Raw genomic sequence first — 12,569 nt, 5'->3', positions numbered from 1 at the left:
TTGTGGAGAGACTAGAGAAACTGGGGGCGTTTTACTTAAAGCAGACAAAATTAAAGAAAGACCTGACAGGAGTATTCAAACTTATGAAGCATTTTGATGGAGTAGGGAGAAACTGTTTCTCTCTCAATTAGGTCAATAACCAAGCTAAAATAGATGTAAAATATTTGGCAGGAAAACTGGAAGGAAATTAGAGAAAATATGTCACAAAGGACTGTTGAGACCTGAAGTATGCTCATTAAAAAGGTATGGAATTAGGTCCCATGGGAACTTTTAAAAAGTCAATTGAAGATTTGAAAGAGAACTAATTGAAGGGCTAGGGGATCAAAGCTGGAGTTTGGGACAAAAATGGACAGCTTCAAAGAACCAGCAAAGAAGCTGTACGTTAAAGAGCCCCCTCTGTGCTCTTGTGTTTCCTCAATTCTTTCCTGGAGTTAGCTTTGGATTGTTCTAGAAAAGAGCCAGAGCAGACATGATGATGGGACTGACCTTCTGTGCTGTAGACTGTTGTGGATTTATCACAATAGACTAACTGAGAAGTATTCTTAACAGGTTCTGTTCTTTCCTGTAAAATGATGTTAAGTCAAAGGACTGTAGGCTATCAGTTACTGCTTTGAGGCATCAATTGCTGTTTCTTAATGATCCAAATCTTTCCTTGATTAAACTTAAGTTATAGTTTCACAACGTGACATCTGTAGAATGCTCAGTAACGTTTATCACATGTACCAGACATTTGATATTGATACGTCAGAATATTTGTGTGGACTAATTGATAAACAAATATCTTTGGTTAAACTTGCTATTTGCATAATTTATTTGTCTAAACAGATATACGACAGATTTTGACACTGAAGATCAACCTATCACTGATATTTTCCATTTTACTGTCTATGATGCTGATAACAATCGCCTCGATAACCAAATGTTTACTATCACCATCACTACTGCTAAGAACTACTCACCACATGTTAATGTCAGAGATGAAGTTACTGTAAGTACAGAACCAGGCTATGGTAGAAAATACCTGCTGGTTGACTCCATACAAGATTTTTAACTCTCTATTTGAATGAAATTTGAGTGAGTTAAGATTGGACCTGATATATCTGTTAACTCCATATGCACATCTCACAAATGAATGACTTTCTTCCTGGTGTCTCTCAGTGTGCAGTTCCAAGAATCTGCTAAAGGTGATTGGCAGTAGTTAAATTTTCATCTTTTACTTTTAGTGCAGACATTAACTTCAATGATTTTGATATAGGACTTAATTTTGACCAATAGTACCATTTAAAATTTTGAAGGCAGTGTTGAAATGTGATTCACTCTTCTCTTAGCCTGTTTTGTGGGTCCATGTTTTGTGTTCCGAGGGAATCTGAAGTATGTTTAATATCCTGTTGATGCCATGGCCACCATAGAGAGACGTTTGATTCCTCATGCATACAAACAAGAATACAACTCCTGTTTAAGGAATTGCTCTGAAATTGGTTCAAGACTAGGTGGAATGTGCAATGCACTAACTGGTTTGTCAGACATTCTTAGTCACCCATAAAGGGACCGTTGAAAGATAAAATATGTAAACTTTTTATTACACCGGAATTTGTAGCTGCGATGAGTAAAGTATTATCCATATCCCTGTTGCCAATGGCCTGTACCCATCCTACTTTTTTGATCTGTTTTTGAAACTCCACCACCATCACCATGGCCCCCACAGGAAAAACAGCTCACTTTGGAACGTACAAAATTGAACTTCCAGACCCTACACTAGAACTAACTGACATGTAGTAGAATGCACACTTGACATACACAGCTCATAGTTTCATGAGAACCAATTTCAAATTATCCTGAGCTGATTTCTTTTGACATGTTTCCAGCAATGCACCCTTTACCATGCCCCATGGTGTGGTGTCAAAGAATTTCAACTGCATTGTGGGTAATCCAAACTGGCTTCTTTGTTTAATACTTATCCTCAAAAAGAGTGTCACAATGATAGAATAGAGAAAGACATACAGTAAACATTATAAATACAAAAGTAAAACAAAGAACTGTGGATGCTGAACATCTGAAACAAAATCAGAAATTGCTGGAGAAACTCAGCAGATTTGGCAGCATCTGTGGAGAAAATTAGAATTAATGTTGCGAGTTCAGTGACCCTTCTTCAGATGCTTTTGATTGTCCCCAAAAGTTAATTCTCAATGTTATGTTCTGTAATGCGGAAACTGCTGAATAAAAGTGAGAAGTACAGTGTTTGCTGACAAACTACTTTGTGTTATAATTCCACAGTCCATACTGCTTCATTGAAACTTGGGAAGATGCATGACACAGAAAGGAATTTTAAAAATCTGACATCACTCGGTCCGTTGAAATGACAGTTGGAAGTGCCAGTCACCATCTGGTGTATTTAATTAATTATATTCTTATATTGGCTGTAGGTGGAAGAGGGAGGAAGAATACTGCTGTCATCACACAATATCCTTGCAACAGACCCAGACACACCAGAGAAGGACCTGTTAATAAAGATAACCTCTGCGCCTGCATTTGGCTACATTGAAAATCTGAAAAGAGGTAATTTGCACCTGCCTTAAATAACGATAGATTTAACTAAGGGAACTAATGATAGCTGTTTTCTTCTATGAACATATCAAACGTGATAGACAGGAAGCAACCTACTAATCCAGTCAGCCAGTCCCGTATCGCGCATACATTGACCAGCATACTTGGAAGCCTTTTCTTTTCATTCACTCAGGGGAGTGGGAATTATGGATTTTCTGTCTGCTTCTAGTCACCCTTGAAAAGTGGCAAAAAGCAGCCTTCTTGAACCACTGCTATCCATTTGGAGTAAGTACACCCAAAACACACTTAAGGAGGGACTTTAAGGATTTTGACACAGCAATACTGAAGGAACGGCATTTTATTTCCAAGTCAAGACATTGAGTGCCTTGGAAAGGAAATTGCTGATGGTGGTGTTCCTGTGTATCTGCTGTCCTTGCCCTAGATGATAGTTTAGAAGCGGCTGTCTAAGAACCTTTGGTGAATTTCTGCAGTACATCTTGCAAGCGATACACACCACTGCAACTGAGTGTCAGTGGTTGAGGGAATGAATGTTTGTGAATATGGTGACAACCCAGTGGCCTAATTTGTCCTGGATGGTGTCAACTTGAGGGGTGTTGTAAACTAGACTTATTCAGCCAAATGAGGTGTATTCTATCACAGTCCTGACTTGTGCCTTATAGATAGTGGACAGGCTTTGGGACTCGGGAAGTGAGTTACTTGCTGCATTTCTTGCCTCTGACCTGCCCTTGTGTTCATAGTATTTATATAGCTAGTCCACCTCTATATCTGGTCAGTGGCAATCCACAGACTATGGGATGAGATGGAGACCTACAGTTTACCATCACACTCAGTGATATGATTAAGTCATCCAAGACCAGTGCTTTGCTGTTGTGCTCCTGGCACGGACAGACATTTAGCAGCATTTGTGTCGAGTACTGTGTGCTTTGGGTAATGAGTCATACAAAGCTTACACAATGTTGATCCTTTGTGGCGGTGATGGTAGAATGAGATATGGAAAAGAAGCACAGCTTGTGCTTTGAACAGACACCAAGCAGCAGGAGTTGTATAAAATGAATGAGCATCAAGCATTGATTGAGCAAGTTCTTTGCTTAGTCTCACAAAATTAATATAAACTGAACCCTTGGCTAAGCAAATGAAGTGCAACAGAGGAACATTTTAAATGGCAAAACATAACCTCCTTTTATTTCACTCACTTCCCTACCCTTTTCATTTCTTTCTCTCCTTGGGCTCCATCTCCACTTATCCAATCACTTCTCTGCCCCCACCCCAACCTCATTGTCCACAGGCAGCAGACTGGTTAGCACTGCTACCTCACAGCGTCAGGGACATGGATTCGATTCCACCTCGAGTGGCTGTCTGGGTGGAGTTTTCACATTCTCCCCATGTCTGAATGGGTTTCCTCTGGGTGCTCCGGTTTCCTCCCACAGTCCAAAGATTGGCCGTGCTAAATTGCCCATAGTGTCTAAGTGGAATAGCCATAGGGAATGCAGGGTAGCGGGGTGTGTCTGGATGGGATGCTGTTTGGAGGGTCAGTGCGAACTGGATGGACTGAATGGCCTGCTTCTACACTGTAGGGATTCTATGATTCTATGATAAATAGCATCTTCAACTGCTACCGGCGATGACCAGCCTCTGTCAATAGATAGAGCCTTGTCAAACAAACGACTGTGCAGTTTTTAACAATAATTTACAGTATTTTGTTTGTGTTATTGCTTTTATATATTTTAGTTTTATTCGATAGGTTATTTTATTTGTATGTATAGATAGGTATTTGGGAATGTTCAGCTTTTCAACTTTGTGTTTTATACTTTATGTTTCTGCTGAGAACGGTCGCAATGTACCTAAATAAAAAACATAAAACTGGCCCTACTTTTAAAGTTCAGGACTGTCAATTGAAGTGAGAAGGCACAAGCCCCACACCGCCCCATGATAATAAAATGTATCTTTTACTGACAAAATCAAAGGCTGGTGATTTTAAATGTTTTGACAGCTTGACAGATCTATTGAAACATTTTTCTTTTGCACATTTGTGAGTACTTTTAACCATCCTAGAGGGCACCTGACCTCTCCTAAATGTCCAAAACAGTAACTTACCTCTCTAAATAACTGTGACAGCTTTAGATCTTTTGGTCCAATATGCTAGAGCCCAAGATTCATTTTTGGAAATTTAGAATTGGATCTCTTTGAATACAGCTGCATTTTATATGAGTAGCCCCTTCTGTGGATATGCAAACTACAACCTGCCATCATCTATCCTCTTTCTTGCCCCTGTACAGCTGCCATAGGCTTGGTGGATGCCAGGTTTAGGGATGAGAGCTCTGGTATCAGCCCCAGCACCATCATGCCCAAGGCACAGAACCTACTGACCCTGTGAAAGTACAGGACCGAATGTTTGAATTTCAGAAACTGCCAATGCAATTAAAATGAACAACTTTTGTATATTTGAAGATGTGTATTAAACCTCTGCTTCCTCTGCAATATAGGGTACACCTTGTGCTATAATGGCTGTTGTATGTATGTGCTATATTTGAAACAACATCATTAGTTTGATTTTTTACGCGTGAGAGTGCCATCCTCCTATCCCTGGAAGGCGATGAGGAAATTAGCGAGAAATGTAAATAAAGTGAGATTGATCTGGAGAGATTCTCACCCGTTTTCCACCACCTTCTTCTTTATTCATTCATGGGATGAGGGTTTTGCTGGCTAGGCTGCATTTATTGCCCATCCCTAATTGCCCACAGGGCAGTTAGGAGTCAACCACATTGCTGTGGATCTGGAGTCACATGTAGGCCAGACCAGGTAAGGATGGCAGTTTCCTTCCCTAAAGGACATTAGTGAACCAGATGGGTTTTTCTGACAATTGACAATGGATTCATGGTCACCTTTAGATTCTTAATTCCAGGTGTTTATTGAATTCAAATTCCACCATCTGCCATGGTGGGATTTGAACCTGGGTCCCCAGAATGTTATCTGGGTCTCTGGATTAACAGTCCAGCAATAATACTATTAGGCCATCACCTCCCCCTAATCCTGGCAAGTCAAGAAAGTCATCAATAAATGTGATCAATTAACAGTCTCAATTTAGGCCTCAACTTCCCACTGTCCTGATGTTCTGTCTTCCTGGAGGATGGAGAATAGGATTAGTTTCCTGACCAGTGACCAATCTAGCATCGTTAGGGGGCAGGATAAGAATGGGGGTACGTGCAATGAGGTGGCCCCTGCCCTTGTCTCTGACCCCACCCTGACCCACCTTGTCCTTTCACCTCCACCCAATGAGACTTGAAAGAAAATATCTACCTTTTTGCTGTTGGATCCCTTGAAGACTAGGCCACCACAATCATCTCTTAGGGAGCTAGAAGCATGCCAACCTGCGATAGGCCAGCAGCTTCTGGTGAACTGGAACTTTAACGTCGAGGTCTGTAATTCACCAAGAAGCTTAACCAGTCAGTTGGTTGGGGTTCAACCAAAAAGCTTTCTACTAATGGAGGTGGCCAGTCATTACAACTGAATGTCCCCCTCAGGTGCTATTGAATTAAATCTCAACCAAAGTTAGAAATGCTTTCACGCAGTTTTTTTAAAAAATCTCAATTTTGGAACAGATTAATTTCAGTTTTAATTCATTTTGAGCATTTGTAGATCTCAACCTCATAATAGAAACAAATGTAACAGTAAAGGTTGGCATTGCCAGAGATCTATATTTTCTGATAGCTTTTGAATTGGGACCATTTATTACAGCTAAGGAACTGTAAACAGACATTTGTTGGAAAGACTGAAAAATTGTCTATTAAATAAAGCTCTTAATCGGTGTTCATTAACAAGATGTCACCCATTTTGTAAACACAACTTTGAAATTGATATTCATGTCAATAAATAATAGTTAGAATTTGACAAGCATGAGTTACTGTCTGTTGTATATGTAAATGTTGGAAACTCTACTGAACATGGCCTGCTTTGATCTACCCAGAGTGGGAGTGCAGGTAGTTGAGTTGATTTTAAACCACCTAATGTGCAGGACCTGCTTGTGATGATTAATTAAAAGGTAAGGAATTGTGATTTTGTATTTATTTCTATTCACAGATGGGAGAACTGATCAAGCTGTCATCATCAGTCCTGATGTACCTTTCTCGGTTCAGGATATTCTCAACAATAATATTTACTATGTGCAGAGTGTCCATCGCAATGTCGAACCAATTTCAGACAGCTTTGACTTTTATGTGACCGATGGTACCATTCAATCTCCAGTGTATAACTTCAACATTAAAATACTGGTAATTGTATTTTGCTCTGATCTCATTGTGTAGTATGTTCAACACAAAGAAATAAATGGTCTTTGGAAAAGAAACACTTTACAACTGGCAGGTGTTTTTAACTGAATCAACAAAAAATTCAGTTCAGGAACATGTAAGGATTGTAGACCGCATTTTACCTTTAAGTGCCTGAAAAAATTACCATAGATTCTGATGCCTACTTTGAACCAGGCTGATTCCGTACTCCATTGAAATAAATAGGCCATGAAATTGAGTCTCCAACTTAAATACTTCCACTTCTTGCTAGGGACATTAGTCAAGAATCAGCAAAGCATTGAAGGTCTGGTTAAGTCTCGAGGTGAATCTGAAAGTATTTTGTGATGAATGAAATTTGTCAAATTTAGAGTTTAGTACCACGTAATGTACTATAGCCAAAATGATTTTACACTACTCTACCTATTGTAAATTGTGGATAATGTCTGTCTGTCATGTTCAAACATACCATCACACTTGGCTGTGATTGAATGCTCACACCTTTTCTTCTCCATCTTAAATATGAATGGTACTGTCCCTGCAGCATCACCTGAGTCCTCTGTCCTGATGCTCTTTCAGGATGTCGGCCCTCCACTTCCTGTTGCCGTATTTAGGAGGAGAGTTTTAGACCCACATTTCCTAGCAGTGACCCAAGAATTGGCAGCAAAGGGCTTTATTCCGAAAGGTTTTATTCCAAACAATAGTGCAAAATGAAATGTTTCTCAGTCATTGAGGTGCACTGATTAGAGAACACAGTAGCCTCACAAACTGAACTGTAAATGGTTCATGTCCATGTAGCTTACACCCCTTGCAGGTGTTTGGTTACGAAGTTTTCACATACCCCTTGGACCATAGTCCTATCAGTGTCTGTGAGCACTTTCGTGGACCATCTCACATTCTCAAATTTAGCTTTTTGCTCAGAAGAAACCCCTTGTCCCAAGACACCCCACCTTTGCTGAGATATCGTGGAGAGCACAGAAGACAATAGGACACATCCTCACTCTGGTTGGGCTCAACAGCTTGTTCCTACTCTTAAAGGAACAATACTGGTTTAGACAGTCCCTGGTAGGACACTGTAACAAAAAGTCAAGAGGTCAATGGAAATTGATCAAAATTAAATCAAAATACCTTTGGAAGGGTTCATGATGTACCCCAACAACTTGTTTGTATGTTGTATTGTTTGATTTTTGTGTAATTCTGTATAAATCAGAAAACAAGCAGAGATTAAATGTTGACAATATATGGCTTAATGAAGTTTTTGTAAATTTTCAGCAATCATATTTGCCTTATATTCTGAGTGTAAATGAATTATTGCCAATGGTTAATGTTGGAAGAAAAGTATTCTAGATAGACATTTAATCGAAAGGGCAGGAATTAATCAATTTTCCTTGTTCCTGTCACCAGCGGAAGAATGATGAACCTCCCAAAATGAATGTTGAAGTTGTGCATGTAAATAAAGGAACAGGTGTTGTAATTAGAAACACCTCACTTAGTCTCCTGGACCTGGACACACCAGAGAATGAGTTGATTTTTAGACTGACCAAAACACCCAGCTATGGTAAGTCCATGAGCAGATCTTAATGAGGAGTTTGACAGGATATCTGGGAGATACATCATTAGGGGCATCTTGGTTCAAGGCTGCCAGTCAAGCAATGCCTTAAGTTTTAAAATTCTCCTCTTTGTTTGGAATTGTCTCAAAAGGTTCGCAAATGGGACTAGTTTAATTGTGAAACATGGGTGGCATGGACAGGTTGGACCGAAAGGCCTGGTTCCATGCTGTAGACCTCTATCACTGTATCTAAGCTGTCCTGCCTTTAGCACCAAAAGTGGTGCTGACTTTGCAAGAGTAAGGGAGCCTTTTACCAATGGGGAAGCTGTCGCTGGGTCTGTTGTAGTTGAGGATGGTGGCCCACCTCTCATACCCCCCCATAAGAGGGTAGAGAATTCAGCAGTGCCGCCCATAGAAGTAGGGAGGGAGGCTCCAGGCTGATACCATTAAAATCAAGGTCAGTTTCTTTCAAGTAAAACAAAGAACTGTGGATGCCGGAGATCAAAAACAAAGTTCTAGAGAAGCTCAGCAGGTCTGGCAGGATTGATGGAAAGAAAAACAGAATTAACAGAGTTCAAGGCCAGTGACCCTTCTTCAGAATGTACTACGACAGGATCAGACGAGCAGATCCCGGTGATCGGGAAGTGAGGTTTGCAGCTGTAGCAATGTAGCTATGGAGACAACTATTGCTACTGGGATTTGTCTCGGTCAGTTAAGGAGAAGTCACTCGGGAGTTCTCAGTGCTCCCCAGAAACCTCCTGGAAGGCTGTGGAGCTTTACCTGGAAGTCAGTCACCCATGAGGTAGCAGACACTCCTTACGACACTAAATGATTTTATTGTTGTCCAGACTTGTAGGTTGTTGTGAACATACTCAAAATGTGTTTATCCCTTGATGGAGGGATCAGTGACAGGGAAATAGATTTAAGGTAAGGATCAGGAGGTTTAGAGGAGATGACAGGAATTTTTTTCCCCCACTCTGAGGGCAGTGGGAATCTCGAACTCACTGCTTGTAAGGGTGGTGCAGGCAGAAACCCTCATAATATTTGAGAAGTGTTCAGATATGCACTTGCAATGCCAAGGCATACAAGGCCATTGGCCAAGTTTTGGAATTTCTGTTTCTGTTTGTGTTGGAAGATGGGATTAGAACAGTTAGGTGGGCCAAAGTGCCTTTTTTTCTGTGACTCTAATGTAGGTTTGGAAGTGGGACTGAGAGCAAATTCTGAAAGATATCTATCACCTCAGTTCTTAATACAGTCCCATTTGCAAGGGCTCGAAGCAGCTAGAACCAATTAGGGTGAACTGAAGAACCAACTTCAGGCCAAGGCTGGGATTCCCCCAACATCTGAACAGACCACCTCCTCAGTTGGGCGACGGGCAGCAGCAGGGAGATGACCTCCCAGCAATGGGCACTGACACGCATTCTGCGCTATGACCATTCCTGCAGAGGGATTTCCCCAACACACTGATGACCCTGAGAGCTGTGGGCCATTTGTATTTTCAGATTTTAGGCAGGCCTGCGAGGAAGCCTCTGTTTGCAGCTGCTTGAATCCCTTGTCAGCCTGAGCAGCAATTACTTCCGTATTCATTCAAGGATGCTAGGCCAGCATTTATTGCTTGATCCCTGATGGGCCTTAAGAACATGATGGTAAGCTGCTCCTGTTGGAGCTGCATCAGTTCAGTTCAGTGTGCCGTCTGATAGGGCCTCTAGACTCGGGTAGGTCCCTCCTGCCCTTGCTTGGGCGACAGGTGATAAACAGCCACTGAATTTGCCGCCACGTGGAAGTCTCTCCATGTTGGCACAACTCTGACCCGCTGCAGGTTTCAGGACATGTAATCGGTCTTGGTGCCTGGAATATTTCAAAGTTCAGAAGACTTCACCCATTGGATGGAAGCTTACTTGAAGAAGGGACTGGCAGCAAATTCCAGATGGAAGTTTTGGGTTGACAGGCCCATACACTCCCATCTCTTGGCAATCTGTTGTTGATATTCTTTTCAGGATGTGAGTGTTACTAGCTATGCCAACAGTTGTTGCCCATCGTTAATTTCTCTTAAGGTGGCTGCTTTTCTGAACTGCCACACACAATGAAGCCAGAGAGTTACATGGATTTCTAGGATTTTGACCCAAAGATCATGAATAAATGTCAATATAATTCCAAGTTGAGGATGGTGTCTTTCCCACCATCTGCCATTGTGCTTCTACGTGGTAGAGGTCTCAGACTTGGTAGGTTCTTTGGATGAAATTATGGTGAATTGCTACAGTATATCTTGTCTGTGGTACAGCAGTTGTTCACAGCAGTGACATGTAGTCAATAATCAATCTGCAGACGAATGGAGAGAGAGGAGTCTCTGCCACGATCTTACCAGTGATAGAGCATACCCACTTAGGTCCAGGAGCTCCACAGGGGCAGCCTCCCCTGTGGAAGGGCAAGTGGTCATCAGTCAGATGTTTATGTACCAATGGTAGTTAGGGTAGTTGCAGCCCAAATAATTCCTGCAGTGGGGTAACCCGTTCACCATGATGGGGCAACAGGCTTTGTTCATCATCATTTTGAAATTGGATTCATGCATCTAAGGTCCCTTCCATTTTAAGGAGCTTCTTTTCTGGCCTGAGCAGTACTTGCCCCTTCTGGTGGAGCTGCCAGCCATTCCCAGCTGCACCTTGTCTGCAGCCTGAAGAATCTAGCTGCTGTCCACAATTAGACAGCAGAGGTTGCCCATGAGTAGGTCACATTCCTGGAGGTAATTTCAGAACAGGCACTGTAGACATGTGAGGATTGGGACCTAGAAATGGCCTCCTCGTCTGAAAATGAACAATCTCAGAAGGTTCTTGACTGTGTTGTAAATTTCACTTGCAGCCTTCACTGATTCTGAACCGGACTGCACATACGGCTTTGTGACCCCTTCAACCCTGAGCTGAGCCATCCCTGCATTATTGTTTATCCACCCTCATTTACATATTCATCATTTCCAATTTCAGTCACTTGATCGCTTGATCTTCTTGTCAACTCCACATTCACCCCATCTTACAATATCTGTAGGAATCTGTAATTCCTGCCCTTCCTAAGTTCCTTCTACACTCCTGTGCTCATTGGCTCCCTGACCTCCCATTCACATTTATAACCATTGTCCTCATCTATATGATGAGGCCTCATCTGCTTGGATCTAGTCTCTGGAATTCCAATACTCAGGCCCATCGCCTCTTCAAAAACCTTCATCAAAGCAGTCAGTCATCTATTTTAATAATTCTCTTCCTGACTTTGTGGTTACTCACTACATACCTATCTGTGAAATGCCTTGAAATAAGTTTCTTTACATTAAATTTGCTACATAAACTCAACTTGGTATTACTTGCTAAGAGTTGCATGTATCTGTCTGAAGTAATTAGTCTTTTCACTCTGCTTGCTTGATTTTTGCTGTCATAATTATGATTAATATTGGGGATGTACAACATTAAAGATCATGGACATTGCAGAAAATCAATACTTTGTGGCATATACATGGGTTACCTCAAAGCTTTGTGTTTCTGTAATGTTGTGAACATTTTAAAAAATGAAGCAAGTACTGTTTGATTAAATATTTATTTGTTTTAATTGACTACAATAGGCAAGCTGCGGAAACGGCAGTTTTATTCTGAGCCTCTGGAAAATGGCCGAGTACTGACGCAAGGCTCCTCCTTCACGTACCAGGATGTGCTGGATGACCTCATCGTTTACACCCACGATGGGACCAGCGTACAGTCCGATGAGTTCCGCTTTGCATTTACAGATGGTCTGTACACAGAAAATGGCAAAATGGAATTCTTTGTGGAAAAGCAAAAGAATGAGGCGCCGAGATTAGCAATCAACCGTGGTTTACAGTTCTCAGCAGGTAAGAATAAGAATCTTAGAATCCCTACAGTGTGGAAGCAGGCCATTCAAACCATTGAGTCCACACCAACTTTCCGAAGAGCATTCCATCCAGACCTATACCCCCTACCCTATTCCTACAACCCTGCGTTTTCCATGGCTAATCCAGTTAGTTCACACATCCTTGGACACTGGGCAATTTAGCAGGGCCAATCCACCTAACCTGCACATCTTTGGATTGTTGGCGGAAACCAGAGCACCTGGAGGAAACTCACACAGACACCAGGAGGAATGGCAAACTCCATACAGTTATTCGCCCGAGGATGGAA

General features: G+C 41.6%; 1 protein-coding gene across 3 annotated transcripts in view; it reads left to right on the top strand.

Moving 5' to 3' along the window:
- The window catches only part of fras1 (Fraser extracellular matrix complex subunit 1), a 423,924-nt gene that overhangs the window by 321,149 nt on the left and 90,206 nt on the right, over window positions 1-12,569 (top strand). For all 3 annotated transcript variants that reach the window (XM_048599246.1, XM_048599242.1, XM_048599254.1), the window contains 5 exons: window positions 826-988; window positions 2,424-2,556; window positions 6,643-6,833; window positions 8,250-8,403; window positions 11,999-12,262. In XM_048599246.1, the coding sequence (XP_048455203.1) occupies window positions 826-988; window positions 2,424-2,556; window positions 6,643-6,833; window positions 8,250-8,403; window positions 11,999-12,262 (905 nt within the window). The remainder of the gene's footprint in view (window positions 1-825; window positions 989-2,423; window positions 2,557-6,642; window positions 6,834-8,249; window positions 8,404-11,998; window positions 12,263-12,569) is intronic.

Source organism: Rhincodon typus, chromosome 1 (assembly GCF_021869965.1).
Source record: "Rhincodon typus isolate 14 chromosome 1, sRhiTyp1.1, whole genome shotgun sequence".
Lineage (NCBI taxonomy): Eukaryota > Metazoa > Chordata > Chondrichthyes > Orectolobiformes > Rhincodontidae > Rhincodon > Rhincodon typus.
The sequence above is the reverse complement of the archived record's forward strand: the minus strand, read 5'-3'. Positions and strand labels throughout refer to the sequence as shown.